Genomic DNA, 15,954 nt, shown 5'->3' with positions numbered 1-15,954 from the left:
GAAATCTATCCATTTATTCAGTAATTTAGATGTCTCTTTTTCTCTCTGTATGAATATGTATCACTGCTATATGATAACTAAGCTTTTGAATTCTTCTTTTGATTCTGTTTTGATTCTGTACAGTCCCTGCTATTTGCAATAGACATGCTAGTGAAAGGACATCAACAGTTTATTTTGACATACTACCAGGTATGACTTTAGCATTAAAACTCTGTGAGTTTTGCATGAATTTATTCTATTTTATGAAAAGGGAAAGAAAAAAAGGAATTTAAAAATTTATGCTCTATGTAAAGCAAGAACAAGAAAATAAAATAAAGGTCACATGATGCTTCATGTTTGTGTCAGATTATTTTATTAGGGAGAGGGGAAAAAAAAACAAACCAAAACATAGGTAGTTCCTTAAGTGATCACCATGCAACTGATGTGAAATGGGGAATTTCGGTTTTTTGTCATAAAAATACTATAAACAGGACACATTGAGAAAATGGTATGTTTCTTCATGAAGCATGTAAAGCTAGTTTGAAAATTCACATTGGAATTGTTTTGACACTTTCATGGAACAGATCCTCCTGTACGGCATGTCAAAGCATTTGGATGACAGCAAGGTGATTAGAAACAGGCAATATGTCTTCACAAAGGATAAATTATGTCTGACTAATGGTGTCTTTCAATGATCTAGTAACTGCATTGATGGGTAAGGGAAGAGCAACTGATACCATTTACCTTGACTTCTGTGAGACCTCTGACATCATCCCACACATCATCATTTTTGTTAAATTAGTGAGATGGGAGGAAAGTTGTAAATGCCCCATCCCTTGAAGTGCTCAAGGTCAGACTGGATGCAACTTCCAGCATCCTGATCTAGAGTAAGAAGTCTCTGCCCACTGCAGAGATGTTGGAAATAGATCATATTTAAAAGTTCCTTCCAGCCCAAATCATTCTATGGTGCAATGCTGTAATTCTATGATTCTCTGTTCAAATAAGGATCTCTAACACTTATACTTACATTTGGCAAATCAATACATGTACCTCTGTTCTGGCATGGCCTTGAAGAACATTCATTGATGTCAATTTCACAGTTGTGACCAAGAAAACCAGAAGGGCAATTGCAAATATATCCAGACTGGTTATACTGGCATATACCTCCATTCAGGCATGGCTGAGCGGCACAAGGATCACCAGGTTCCTCACAAAATGGACCTAAAAGAAATAAACATAAAAAAAAGTTGGAGTGATGCTTGGCATGCTCTTTGACATTACTTTTTTACTGTCGTGTTTCCATATTATTTCTCTTTGTTGCTGTTGCTGTTGTTGTTGAGGGATTGAGTCTTCTATTGTGTGTCTCTAATCTTTTTTACACTGTGAAGCTCCAATTACTGCCTGGGACATGTGTGAGCTATCCACCATCTGCAAAGCAAAGAATTTAACATAGTCCTAAGTGCTTTGTTTGTTTTGGTCAATTAACAAGGTAGGAATCACTGGGAGCAACTAATCCCATCTGTAGCAGAGGAAGGATGTGACTGGAGCCACGGTCCCGCGAGATGCTGAATAGTCACTGAACATCTCACAGCCGTTATAATTAATGGAAGATGAATCCAGTGGATTCCCAGACCAGGAGGGTTCTTCTCATTCCTCTTTACAGATCCAGCCAGTACTGAACCTGAATGTGCTTTCAGTTAGCAAACACACAATCACACACATATACACACTACAAATCTGCAGGCCATGAGAATCACCATGAACAGTGTCTTTTTCCTTAGATAAACATGAACAGCAGACAAATGAGCATAAGCACCAATGATGGCTCAAACTTTTTCCTTATCTCTGACTAGTTAGCATTGAAGTTCAACAATGAACATACACACTCCTTCATTTTCTAAATATAAAGCGTTATTAGTAGATGCCTCAAGAATCAGCATAGATTTTAAGTCTGTCTGATTTCCATATCCAGATCCTGAAACTCTTGCTGACTTTCTGACTCAGAGCATGGGTTGTTCCAGATCTAGATGCCATTCTAGTTTCTGGCTAGTCTAGTTCAAATATCTATCACTCCCTACTACGAGAATTGTTAGCACAGAAGTAGGAAAGAAAGGAGACTGTTACTCAGTCTCTGTTGGCCTTGCAAGAATAGAATCCATAACAATTCCCCAACTCACCTTCTTTAATTATTTTAAATTTCCATGTCTCTCACAAAATTCTCCCTTAAATATCTGTGAAATTCAGTGCTTGCTCATGGTGGTCTGTGCAACATTTGTGAGCCACTTATCCTGTTACTTGTTGAACTCAGCAGTTTCTCATGTTATGTCCAGTAGCTTCCCATGTTCTCCTAAATTCTTTTAACGCTAGGAAAGATTTACCTGATCTTTCTGCATACCTTAACACTTATGAACTGCCCAAGTATTTTTGACAATTAGCTCTTTTTAATCCTGTGACATCAAAGGTAAAGCAGAATTATAGCATCTAAGAATTTATTTCCATTTACTTCTGGAAAATTATGTATCAAATATGCTTTTTACATACTTTTATTTTGGTGCACTGATTCAAACCATGTCCCTAATACATACTTACAAATTACATCAGAAGAAATTTTTAACAATTTGCTAAAAAATTCAGCAGCTTTGTAATAAATTCCTTGTGAAGCAGTAATATGTATTGATTCAATATTTTGTTAGTAATTTTATTCAAATTACTAACAAAATACTGAATCAATAGATATTAGATGTATAATTTCTAAATGGTAAACAAAATACTTTTACTCAAATAGTAAACTACAGGATAAACATAAATAATTAATTACAAACCACAAAATAGATAAGTATATGAGCCTCCAACAACTGAATTATGAATAGAATAGCTATCTAAAGCAACTGAAAGTATGTGGAGCAACATTTACCAGAGGATTGAAATACCACACTCTGTCTCCATTATATACCAGAACTGCTGATGTGACAGGGTCAAAACATTTCCCTTTTTTTCATTCAGTTCAGTAGAAATAGTTATTCCAATAATGCAAAATGAATTGGATCTATCTTTTATGACAGATTATTCACTTGCCTTTAGCATCAGAGGACACTCAAAGAATCTTTCAAAATTTTTTGCTATCACTCATCACCATAGTAACCAAATTACAGTACATTGCAAATTCCAGATGTTAGGGCTTGCTAATAGAGCAAGTTAAGGAGGCTATTGCTCAGAAAAAAGGTCATTAATTGCTATTAGTGCATATATAAGAGAATATTTGCAACATTAAGTGAGGGGGATTGGTCAAATCTCTCTTATTATTCAATTTACTGTCTTGCTGTCCTGTTCTACTTCAGTGCACCATTGTACCCCAGCAGTACTCATAGATGAGGTTATATATCAAGGCTCACCTTTTTATTTTCTCCATTATTAGGCACATTTGACAATAATGGGTGCTTCTGCCCCACCCACAGTAACGATCAGAAGAAGGAAAATTAGCAAAACAGTGACCCCATTTGCTCTACCCAAAGGAAAGCCAGAAAGTGAAATCTCACTAGGTGAATGGAATAATGAGGTTTTCCTGCCATTGTTTCTACCCCTGAATCCTCCATGGTTTTTTGTGCCACCATTACCAAGCATTTCTTAACCTCTTGTTAAAAAAATGGCTCTCAATGGAATTATTAGACCAAAGAAAGACTAAATGAACAAAACAGGACAGAACAATGAAGACCAGTGGGGAAAACCAGATGAAAGAGATGCCTTTGGTAATGTTGTGGTCACCTGTAGCAAAACTAGGAAAACAGTATTATTCTGTTAAAAAAAATAAAGTGATAACATTCTTTTAAGAGAAGACTAAAGTAGCTAGAAGAGGAAGAAAGAAAAGCCTGAGAGGGGATAGAGAAACACTGACAATCACACCATTAGAAATATATAAAGGAAAACTGCAGGTTTCAAGGATGGCACAAAAAAGAGGAAAAGATATTTAGCTTATTACTCTTTTCTCCTTGACATTTCCTTGCAAAGGCAGCAAATATTTTTTTTGTCAGTTTTGGAAAGAACAGTGCATTTAATAGAAATACATACCAGTTATCTAACCAGATGAAGGGATATTAATTTAAATGAATATATTAACACATGGTCTAAAACACAAGTTACATCTACCAATGTTTTTTACAAAGAATTCAGTCTTGAGCTACAATTTTTCCTTACTCATTGAAAATAATTAAATCTTTCACATTCCTCTACTTTATAATTTCCTGTGTTCAGCATCTTATGTGAAAAACAAGAGCAACTTTCTTCCACCTGAACACCCATGCCTGATGAGTTTGACAAATCAAGTCATTAAATGGTATTCTGGAGAATGAGTGATTTGAGATTTTTATTCTATCATTCCCAAACCTGATATCACACTCAATCTATTTGGTAAATAAGATTAAAAGGTGACTTGATTACAGCTCTTGGATGGGGAAAATATTTAGCAGTAAAGGGATCATTAATTCAGAGTGTAAGAAAAGCAAATGACTGTAAAGAGAAGCAGAATGATATGATGTGAGAAAAATCTCACACATTTTTACCAGAGATCTCTTTATCTGACTACCATGAAATAATTGAATTCTAGATTTGCTGTCTTCACATCAATGTGTTTCAAAAATACTTCTTTAGCTTCATACAAGACAACTGTGTAGAAGAAGACGTATGTAATATAATAAGCTTTGGTCATATAAGATGAATGGCATGTCCTCTTAACTTGCAAATCTGTTTATCTACTTTGACTCAAGATGTATACAAACCCTTTCAAAAGCTGTGAAAATCAGAAATTATTTCTAAATTATTTTACTAAAAAGTACACGTTTTGTCATTATCAGTGGCTCTTGTTGCAACATGTTTAAATAAATACTGAAATTCATATCCATGCTAACACTTACTGACTTCTTGAATGTTGTGGTTAGAAGCACAGTAAAGAGGGAATAGGAGAAAAATAGATCTTTATAATCTGATGTCTAATGCAAGCCCCAGAAAAAGGACAATATTTAAACAATGCAGCTAGGATCAACAAATCACTCCAACTAGTATATGCATATTTGAAATTTTTGTACATCTTCTGAAGACCTGGGAATAAAATGAAAAAAAAAAAAAAAAAAAAGCAAGGTGAAATGTCTTAACTGCACAAATTTGCTACATAACCTTCAATTTTACTTTGATATCAATGAAAACATTGTGTAGGCATAGTATGTGCCCTAGATGCTGTGCATTTCTGTTGCCAACAATTTCAACAGAAGTAATTTTTCCCTCAGTGAGACCCAAAAAGAGACATTTGCTTAAAATACTGAAGTCCCATTAGTACTCGCTGATGAATGATCAGCTACTCAAAGCTTATTCAAAATCTCAGGAAGATAAATGTAGAAACCATGTTATAATGGGAGATGGTTGATTCCTGAAACTTCAGAGTGGAAAAAAAATAGTTACCAGCTTGATTGAACACCCTGATTAAAGAGAAATGTCCAAGAAATTAAAAGTATCATCAGGATGACCAGTTCACTTTTGTCTTACTATATATAATGAATTCCTGTTTGCTTTACTTCAATGAAATAAAAAATTGTGGAAGATTAAAAAACAGGAACAAATGAGTAAAGATTATCTAATGGACCAAAATGAAAGCTAATGAACTTTAGTTTAAGGAACTGAACCTTATTTCCCGCATCCTCGGTTCTTTTTACACATGAAAAGAATAAAATCTTTCACCAAAATAAAACTAATGACAGAAGAACCCCTGTCACAGACATATTTCATGAAAAATCCTTTCGTTAGGATTTTTTCTGCTAAGAAGCTGTGAGGCCTCAGAAATGAAATGTAAACAATAATTATCTGCTGCTGTGGAATGCAACAGGTGCATCTTTGTCTGGTCTCATGTGGTTGTTTTTAATTAATGGCCAATGGCAGTCCAGCTGTCTCAGACTCTCTGATCAGTCACAAGATTTTATTGTCATTCCTTTCTATTCCTTGCTAGCCTTCTGATGAAATCCTTTCTTCTATTCTTTTAGTATAGTTTGATTATATAATTTTCTTTTAATACAATATATATCATAAAATAATAAATCAGCCTTCTGAAACATGGAGTCAAGATTCTCGTCCCTTCTCTTATCCTGGGACCCCTGCAAAATACCACCACAAACCCCAGCTTGTCCTTGTTCAGTTTGACTGTATCCCACCTAGTCTTGCTCTCTATGGTTTCATTGCCATGTTAGTGATAACCCATTTAAAGACAAAGGACATTCCTGATGCCATTGATAAACATCACTCAATTTGTTAAGATATCACATAGTGATACTTACATAAATATCTGCGTTTACTGATAAAATAAGTAGTTTCTATTTCAATTTCAGGATTTCTGGACTTCACATTTATGGAAACATTTCTCTTCCCAAGCAGTAAAATATGTTAAGAATCATAGTAGCATACCACACTTTAATATGATATAAGTACTCTCATTTTATTGTTCCTCTAATGAAAAGTCAATATTTTCTAGAGCAGTTTTGCATAAGACAGAGTAGACTGGTTCAGGAAACAGCATATGTTATTGTCAATTATTTGTACTTGTCTCAGAATAGAGCAATAATATTTCAGGGTTAAGATAAAAGATTAAGTATTTCATGGAAGAGAGATTTATTTTTAGCATAATTGAAGCAAGTGAATGCCACTTAAGGCAATCAATGACCAAGATACACAATAAGCAGTAGACAGAATAAAGGCTGAGTATGACGACAAGTATAGAAATTTAATTGTTTAAACTACTATATTAATATTTTAATATGTTCAACTTATATCTAGAATTATAGAAACCTGCACAATGTCCTTACACATGCCACTGGCACATATAATGCAAATTAACAACTAATTAGTAAACAACTCTTTTAATCTGATGACCATCAGATTTCAATTTATTCAGTTGTGAAAAGATTTCTACTATTAAATAATTCCTGTCTTTTTAGTTTCATTAAAAAATTTATTAAAATTAGTTTAGTCCAGTCCACTTCTTGTTTTCACCTTCATGAGCTTTGTCAGATATCCTTCCTTTTAAATGTAAAACTGAAAAGAATTTTTAAAATTCTTCTCTGCAGAATGATTTTATTTTTTCTGTTTAAAAATATCACTGAATCACAAGTTCTTGTCTTATATATCTGGACCCTGAAATATATCAGTACTTCCATTACTGCACTAAAATCATTAATCTTTAAATTCTTTTAAAAACAGTAATTGCATCTTCATATGCATTTCTAATCAAAACAGATGAATGACACCTTGTTTTTCATGTAGATGAAGTTTCAGTATAGTATGAATCAAAATGAAATCTACTTTAGGTACTTTAAATCTAGGTCTTTCATGGAGTAAAAATCTCTGAAAGATTATAAGGGTTATAATCCTAATTTTAGACCAAAAAGGAAGCATCTAAGCTCGCTGATGTGCTTTACAGGAAAGCTCCAATCAGCATACTTGAAATTGACATTTTAGAAGTACATGAATGAGAAGAACATTAGCTTCCATCAGAGGCAAGCCTAATAGAGAAAAAATTACAGTACAGCTGGAAAACCTCATCAAGAGTCCTTACAAACTTTCAGTTTTACCTCTTATCTTGGCTAACGACACTGTTCAAAAAATAGTGTAAGCCAACAGAACTGGTCAGGTCCTGGGCAGATGCCACCCTGGCTGTTGCTAAGGCAGTGTGCATGGCTGTCCTTGCCTCTGGAGGGCTGCTATTCCCTGGGCAAGAGCAGGGCATCACCCTAAGTGTTAGAGAACATATACCCTTCCTCACTTAAAATCACTTCCTAGTGCTTCAGTCTGTTGCAGAAAGGCGTGTTCAAAATGCTGCTAGGGGCATCAGAATAAGAGCTGTAATGTTCAGATAGACAGTTATGACGTTTGTCAAGAACACCAAGGCTGCCCAATCACCAAATGCCCAGATTTAAAACGTTCTTTGTCTTTGCAGCCAGCTGAGGGTGTTCACCACGCAGAAGAATATCTGAGTGTGTCCATTAGCAATGAATTCACTTCTATTTCATGGGTTTTACTACAGTAAAAATGATATGATTTCTTTCCAAGCATTTTTTGGAAACATGGTTTCAAAAATGTAGTGATTAAACAGTGTTGTCTCTGAGGCAAGTTTCTTCAGAAAGTATTATTTCAATTCCTCAACTGCTCATCAAGTGATAAGACCTTGTCTATACTCCTTGTTTATACTGTTCCAGATGGCTCACAGACTTCTGTTAGAAGCTCAATTTTTTTGAATTCTGAGAAATTACACCTCTTAGAGATGAGATCACCTGGGATTCAGGGACTTGCATTGTGCATGAGGTTTCTCAGCATGGTTTCTAAAAGAATGAACGGGAATCACACTTCTGATTAAAATCCTAAATGAAAACAGAGCAAGTAAATATGCTAAGCAGGGCAGCTTTTTTCTTCATTAAAACTGAAAAGTTGGTGTGATTCCAAACTAAAATAGGTTGATAAATAAAAATTTTAGAAAGTAGGATACATATGTCAACCATATATTTTTAAAAAATTATAGTTAAATCTGTGCTAACAGGTTTACTTTGCATAATAATTTATTCTGAGTGCCTTCTTTACACACTTTTCTTTGGCAAAGTGATATAGGTAATATTTGTTGCATTATTCTTAATTCAGTTATGCAAAATGACATGCCTCTCATTTTTTTGGGCAGTCAGAATTGTGATTATTTATGATTTATCTCAATGGAACCTCACATAATCTAGTGTAAATCAGAATAATCCTATAAAACATGTTGGGTGGATCTAGACATAACACATCAATATATACATTAGTCAGATTTATCAAATTCCTTTCTTTCTTTCTTTAGGAGTGGAAGTCAGCAGATGAAGAGCAAAATTTAGATATTTGGATACCAAAAGCTTTAGGCTAATACCTATTGAGAGACAAATAAAGAAACTGACTTGCAATTGAAAGCTCCATAAAAAGCCTTTAAAAATTGGCTGTAACATGTCTGTACTATACACATCAGTATTCTGCAATCATGATTATGTCATAATAAATGTAAACCTTTTAGAATTCTAAGACTAGTCAGAGGCTTTTTTGCTGTTGATGATGATGGTGATAATTGTTTTTATCCATCCTACTGGAAGTAATATTTTCAAGAATTCCTCTGACACTAGGATAAATTAAAGATGCAAAAATTTATATATTGAGAGTGGGCAGTTCAGTTAGTTAAGTGCATCTGGGAAGAAGAGATTTAAATAAATCAGCCACCAGAAAGTTGGTATTCTTTTATTTCTCTCCTAATATAATTTTTAGAACAGATGACAGGTGATTAACTTTCTCCTCTCTCCTCAGTGTTACCACAGCCAACTGAGTGATGGCAAAAGATGCATGGGTTGAAAAATAATGTAGTTTCATGAGAGTACCCAAACAATTCCCTCCATAACAAATTATATGATGTGTGGCTTGGTATCTTCTCTTGTTTGCAGTCAAAACTGTGTGAGAAGACAAAAAAAGCTTGTATAAACATGTGCCAAGCCATGTTTATACATCACCTCTAAATCAACAATGTACAGCTATGGGCAAATGCAGCTCACAGCAATAGCATATTATACACAGCTGCAAATACTGAATTAAAAATATTGAAAAACTTTCACTACTTTCAAATGGGAATATACAGTTGTTTAAACCCTTTAATTTCCTCAAACAGCTTGAACCTTTGGAATTCACTAATTTGTATGAATTCTTATTCCCTTAACAAAATTCTTTTCAAAATCAGTTTGATGGATGTGAATAACTGAAGCTTGTGATTCATTTGTCTCCATAGTTTCACAGCTAATTATTGTTAAAGGTTATATATCTTCTTTTTATAATCTGTAGTAGTGTGGAAGCAGGTATACAATTACTCAAGAAGAAAGAAATTGACATATGGAGTAGTCTTATCAAAAGATAATTGATTTTTCAAGTCTTTGACATAAGAGTCTATTCAAGATATATACATTTACTTTTGTTTCATCCTCAGAAATCACAAGTCTAAATGACAAGATACTTCTATTGCAGTGAAAGAGGATTTTGGATGAGATGAATTCCTACTAAATTGCTTAACAATATTCAGAAACATGACTGAAGACCTGGGAAATGGATCTTCAGGAGATATAGCCACTTGAAATTCAATAACCAAGGTAAGGGTTGAAAAGAAATGTAAATTATAGGAATATATTCTGGGAAGGTGTGCCCTTGGGCAACTGCAGCGTACAGGGATGTGTGCTAAATAAGGGAAAGTCTGGGACAGCACAGAAATGGAATATTTTAGAAATTGAGACCAAAAGAAGGCTTGAATCTCAGTATTAGAGAAGCACATCACAGTAGGATTGGCTGAGTAGTTACTAATAGACCCATTTTGATACCTTTTGTATCCTAGGAGGGAGAGAAAAAAAATGTTGAGGATACATGTTTAAATAAAAATAATTTATAACCTGTATGTTGTTGGTGAGGAAAATAGGCTGTTGCTGTTTTATCTTGAGTATTTTGATACTGCTGATTTTTTTATCCTAGCTTCAAAATTTTAAGCAAATCAATTGTCAAAAGGTCTCAAGAGGGTTCAGTTGGGTTAATGTCTAAAATGCAGGCTGGTAAAATGGATAAAATGTGGGGTATGTTGTCAAGTGACCACATCACATAATCTCATAATCCAGATTTACGTTCTATAGTATGAATTAATTTATTGTAAATCATTATTCTTGAGAAGAAAAAAAAATCCCTAGGAGTACATATGGAAGAAAATCAGAAAAACAAAATAATTATTATTAAGATTTAACTAAGTTTGTACATCTGTACATTCTATTAGAATTGTGATGAAAAAGAAAGGATCTGCTTATTGTTCAGGTTGTAATATTATTAGATACTGAGAACCAAGACTGTATAATACCGTTTGCAAGTAAATCAACCTTTGAACATTCAAAATTTCTCAGAACTGTAACTTTTAGTCTCCAGTGACCTCGGGTATATTTCCATTTGGGTATATGTCCATTTCTTGACATCCATCAGCATTATTTAATGGGACAAACGGGTGTGTTCAAATCCCTGCATATTGGGCTGAGCAGTGCAAGGACCTGCCGGTTCTGGAAGCACTGTAGAGGTACAATGTGCTCAGAGCTGGAATAAATTCCAAGGCACGAATGTTGAACGAGGAGTAGAGTCTGAGAGTCTCTCATAAAAAGATTAGTCATTCTCAAAAGCTGGTAATATCAACATGGGTTTGTGTCTCTAACATTGTGATGCAATTTAGAGGAATGGAGGCCTGGTATTGTGAAAGAGGCCTTGAAAATTGCAGACACAGAATGCAATGTATGGCAGTACAGTACATGGAATATTTGGAGGCAAGGCGCACTCTAGGCCCTGGAGATCCCACAGCTGTGAACAAATCACCAGTGAACAGTCAAAGAAATGCAGGCCTGGAGGCGGACAAAAATGGTCTTAGGGCAACAAAAAGAACAGTATCTAACATCCATAAACCCCACCACAGATTGCAAATTCAGGTGTAATTTGGAGCTACAGCCCAATGAAGAAAAAGAAAGGTATATAATGATGTTAGCAAACATATGCATATTATCCTGAGTGGATCCTAGAGCAAGAAAAGTAAAACAATCAGCACAAATGTCATATTCCTCCTGGGGAAGGACTACAGATGCTCACAGAAACAGCCACCATAACACACCCCTGGGGCCAGTGACAGTAAAAGGAGCAGGATAAGGGCAAGCACAGCATCTAGAATGGGGTCAGAAATTAGGAAGCCTGTATGCATAAGAAGTTTACAAGTATTATTATTGACATCTTTTCTGCACAGATGAATCTTAAGATTTCAATTATACCTTGTTTGGCTTTATATTTATAGCATTTTCTCCAAAATCCTGCCTTTAAATGTCAATACATAATGACAAATAATGATGTGTAGCAAGATGATGGCGGCAATATAACAAACCCAAATCTGATGGAAAGTGAGAAAAAAAAAAAATTAATGGAGAAGACAATGGCTGGATTAATGAGAAGACCCCTTCAGTAGTAAGTGAAAATTCTAAAGAAAACTGTGTTTCTCTCACCATTTTGGAGATTTGTGCTCAGTAATATATAAAAAAGCAAGTTCACATGACCTAACTCAGCAATTTAAAAACTAGATATTCCCTCTAACCCCTTTTAGAACCAGCAGTTTAAACTGGACCCCTTTAGAAGATGGCTCATTCCATCCTAAAAGCATATCTAGGACTGATTGTTCATGGGATGTTTGCTTTTCTTCTAACTGAACATGGCAAACTAAACAAGTATTTCAGGTTAGATACTAAACTCTAGACATCTGATGTTTCATAACATGCAGATAAAGTTTGCTAAACAAATGGATTCAAGGTAATCAGATAATAGACTTTTACAACAGATTCATCTTCAAAACCATTCCCATTCTAGCAATCTACAAAGGCTAATTGATAAAAATAGGTTTCTTGAGTCTCACTTTTACTGCCAAAGTGGTAAAATGTATTTTGAAGTGATTGGCTTCTGTTTGGAAAAAGGTCTCATATCTTGGAAGACAAACAACTACAAATATGAGGTATTCCTATCTATTTAGGGATTTCATTCACACATATGCTTAGTAATAAATTAAAATGGGCAATGATTATGCAAGCTTCCATCTTCATATATGGTGTTTTTATCTGCATCTATAATTTTGATTCATTTTGAAAAATGCCTTAGATTTAAATTATCTAAGTTTGCTTTTATTTACATGAAGTTTGAACAATGCAGCAAATAAGTTTTATTTTTCATAATAAAGGGTTTTAAGTCTATCAGCAAGAAAAAACAAAGGAATTCTCAAAGATTTTTCTAAGGTTTGAAAACCTTTTGAAGTAGTGACTCTGTCATAATTCACTGGTGGTCATTATCTCCTTGTAAGATAAGTTTGGCTTTTGTCTACTTAGTAGTCTAGAAATCATGGATATCCAGCATGGAATTCCTTTTAAATGAAGATAGACATTATTTTACTTATATGTTTGAAGCAATATTGATTCTATACACTGGGCTTTATCCCTCCTGGAGATAGCGATATTGTTCGTAAAACTCTGTTTTGTTGCTAATTCCATAAAATAAGTAAATGAGTCTTACTAAATTTGAAATGTGCATAGCCATCAGATTTTCAAAGTGAAAAAAAAAGGAACTTCATGGAATCTTTGATGTTTCCTAGTGTTTGAATTTCATTCATGAATTAAGTGGATTAGGTGTTGTGTTATGTTGACCCATGGTAGGATGTCAAATAATCATTCAGCAATTTTGAAGACACATTGTGTGAAACCATCAATTTCCAGATCTTGAAATAAATTACATGATGCTATTACAGACTGTAAACCCTATGGTCCTTTGTATTTTAATTAATTATTTAAAATATTATAATGACCACCGTACTCACACAATTTTGAATTGATTGCCTGCCATGGAGATTTTCTTCCTTCAAAAATTTTTATGAAGTATTTTTAGAAAGCTCTTTGCTTGCCTTCTTGCATATGGATGTTAGAGCTACTTGCTTTCTTTGTGCTCATTCACATCAAAGAACAGAAGACTGGAGCTACCAGTGAGGTAGCTGATAACAGACAGGAAAGGGTACATTGCTACGGATGTTGCCTCTGGGTAGGTATGGATCTGAGTGCATTCTGAAGTATGGAAGAGGGATTTGAAGTTGAGATACTATTTAAAGTGGGAAGACAAGCCAAGTGAGGCCTTGGGAAAGTGATCTTTGATATGAGGACAAAGGTTGACTTGCTTGGAGCGCACTTGGTGGCATCACAGATCCTGCAACGCAGCGACCCTAAGGGTTCAGGACCACTGCTCACTTCAGTGAACAGACTGCATTTTCTCATTAAAGTCCTCACTGTGAAAAGCCTTAATTTGTAAATGTAAAAGGTCCACTATATATTCAGTGTCTGCTATTATTAACTAAACCTGCAAGTGTTTGCTGTGCTGACTTTTAGAAATGTATTCCAAAAAGTATAAGTTAACTATTTACATATTTACTGAGCAAGAGAGTGGATAAGTGGATAAGACATGAGTAAATATGGCTTTGTTTTCTAGTGTTTAGAGAACTTATATAGCAGGTCTAAAATGCATAATGTTGTTAAGATTCTTGTTCCTTTCACAGTAAGGATAAGGATCTTGTCCAGAATCAAACATATCTCTTTTCCTCTGTACTAATAATTTCCATGGAAAATGGAGACATTGCAAAGCATCGTTGTACAAATCTCATGTTACACAACTCAACTGTAGATTGCTCTTAATGACACAGATTTGCCATGTGTTTAACTTTTGGGTTTATTTCTATCTAGAAACTAAAAATTGTTTGTAATATTGTTATTCACACTTAGTTTGAGATAATTTCACCACAGACATCATAGAGTGTAAGCACAGGGGCACTAAGAAGTCTTTAGTCCAACCTCATGCTGAAGCAAAACGAACTATGAAGTCAGATCAGGTTAGTCATGGGTTTATCTATCCTAGTCTTCTAAGTCATTTATAGGGAAGACTGCAATCTCTCTGGGAAACCTGTTTCAGTGTAGGATATCCCATTGCTTCCTTCCCAACTTCCTTGGGCCCTCCAAACCTCCTTGCTGGTAGGGTGGTGTTTGATGCAGAAAAGGCCTTGATGCTGTGCAAGCCCTGCTCAGCAGAAACAGAAAACCCTCTGTGTTATCAGCACTGTTTCCAGCACAAATCCAAAACAAATCCACATACCAGCCACTATGAATAAAATTAACTCCAGCCCAGCCAAAACTGGTACATCTGCCTTTATGCAGAGACAGGCGCTAATGGTCCCTGCCATGGGATGAGATTTTGAGTCAGGACTCTGAAGTGTTACATTTCAAAGATAAAACTGCAAGAAATACTGAGTAATTTGTAAATGCTAATGGTAAATCCAGATGTGATATGGAACTGCAAGTCTAGCATTAAATAAGTTAATTTGGTTTTTGATTTATATTACTTAATATCTTGTACTAAACCCTATATTTTGAGAATTTAAACATGTTCATCTTTCTGTGCCAATCCTGAAGAGTAAAGAAATCTGTACAAGGAATTCTAATATCCTTTCTCCATCAATGGTAATTAATTGCTACCCTGGGAAGAAAGATCAGTGTACTCAATAGTGGTGTTATCAGTCTTGCAACTTTGTGCCTAGAAATATTTCCCAAAGCACAAACTTCTGGTGACATGTCATTATGCAAGGAACTTCACTTTAATTCTTAAAGGAAGTTTGTGTGACAGGTGAAGAGAGTTCCAAGTGAAAAGGTTAAGTACTTGTCAGATCATTTTGTTACTAGGTATAAAATGTCAGTATAAGCTAATATATGTTAAAATATTTTTTAAAGTATGTGAGCGAGCAGTATAAAGGAATGCCATGTCTTAATTTTTAACTTTTCTTTTTTTTTTTTTTTTTTTTGTCACAAAAACATTTACAAAACAGCAGAATTAAATATTTTATAATTTAGGAAAAAACCCCAAAAATCTGGTAGCACTAGGGAATGGATGTTTCTTCCCAAGTACTTTGCTTATAGCTGCCTATTGATTTTAAAACTACTGACATTTCAGAGTAGAGGTTAAGATTAGATATTAGGATGAAATTCCTTACTGTAAGGATGGTGAGGCACTGGTATGGGTTGCCCAGAGTAGCCATGATGCTCCATCCCTAGAATTTTCCTAAGCCAGGTTGGATGGGGCTTTGAACAACCTGATCTAGCAGACTGTGTCCCTGCCCATGGCACGGGGCTTGGAAATAGATGATCTTTAAAGTCCCTTCAAAAACAAACCATTCTATAACTCTATGATTCAGACTGAACAAAACTCCAAATGCAATGTGAATTAGAGAATTCAGTCTTACTCAACATGCAGTATTATCAGTCAGGCCTGCTGTGTTTGAGCTGCTATGTTATTTTTCATTGCATGAGTTTTTAA

General features: G+C 34.8%; 1 protein-coding gene across 1 annotated transcript in view; it reads right to left on the bottom strand.

Moving 5' to 3' along the window:
* Positions 1-15,954, bottom strand: part of EYS (eyes shut homolog) — a 703,265-nt gene that overhangs the window by 657,634 nt on the left and 29,677 nt on the right. The window contains exon 3 of the mRNA XM_059467250.1: positions 1,007-1,200. Coding sequence (XP_059323233.1) covers positions 1,007-1,200 — 194 coding nt within the window. The remainder of the gene's footprint in view (positions 1-1,006; positions 1,201-15,954) is intronic.

Source organism: Ammospiza nelsoni, chromosome 3 (genome assembly GCF_027579445.1).
Source record: "Ammospiza nelsoni isolate bAmmNel1 chromosome 3, bAmmNel1.pri, whole genome shotgun sequence".
NCBI classification, from domain to species: domain Eukaryota; kingdom Metazoa; phylum Chordata; class Aves; order Passeriformes; family Passerellidae; genus Ammospiza; species Ammospiza nelsoni.
The sequence above is the reverse complement of the archived record's forward strand: the minus strand, read 5'-3'. Positions and strand labels throughout refer to the sequence as shown.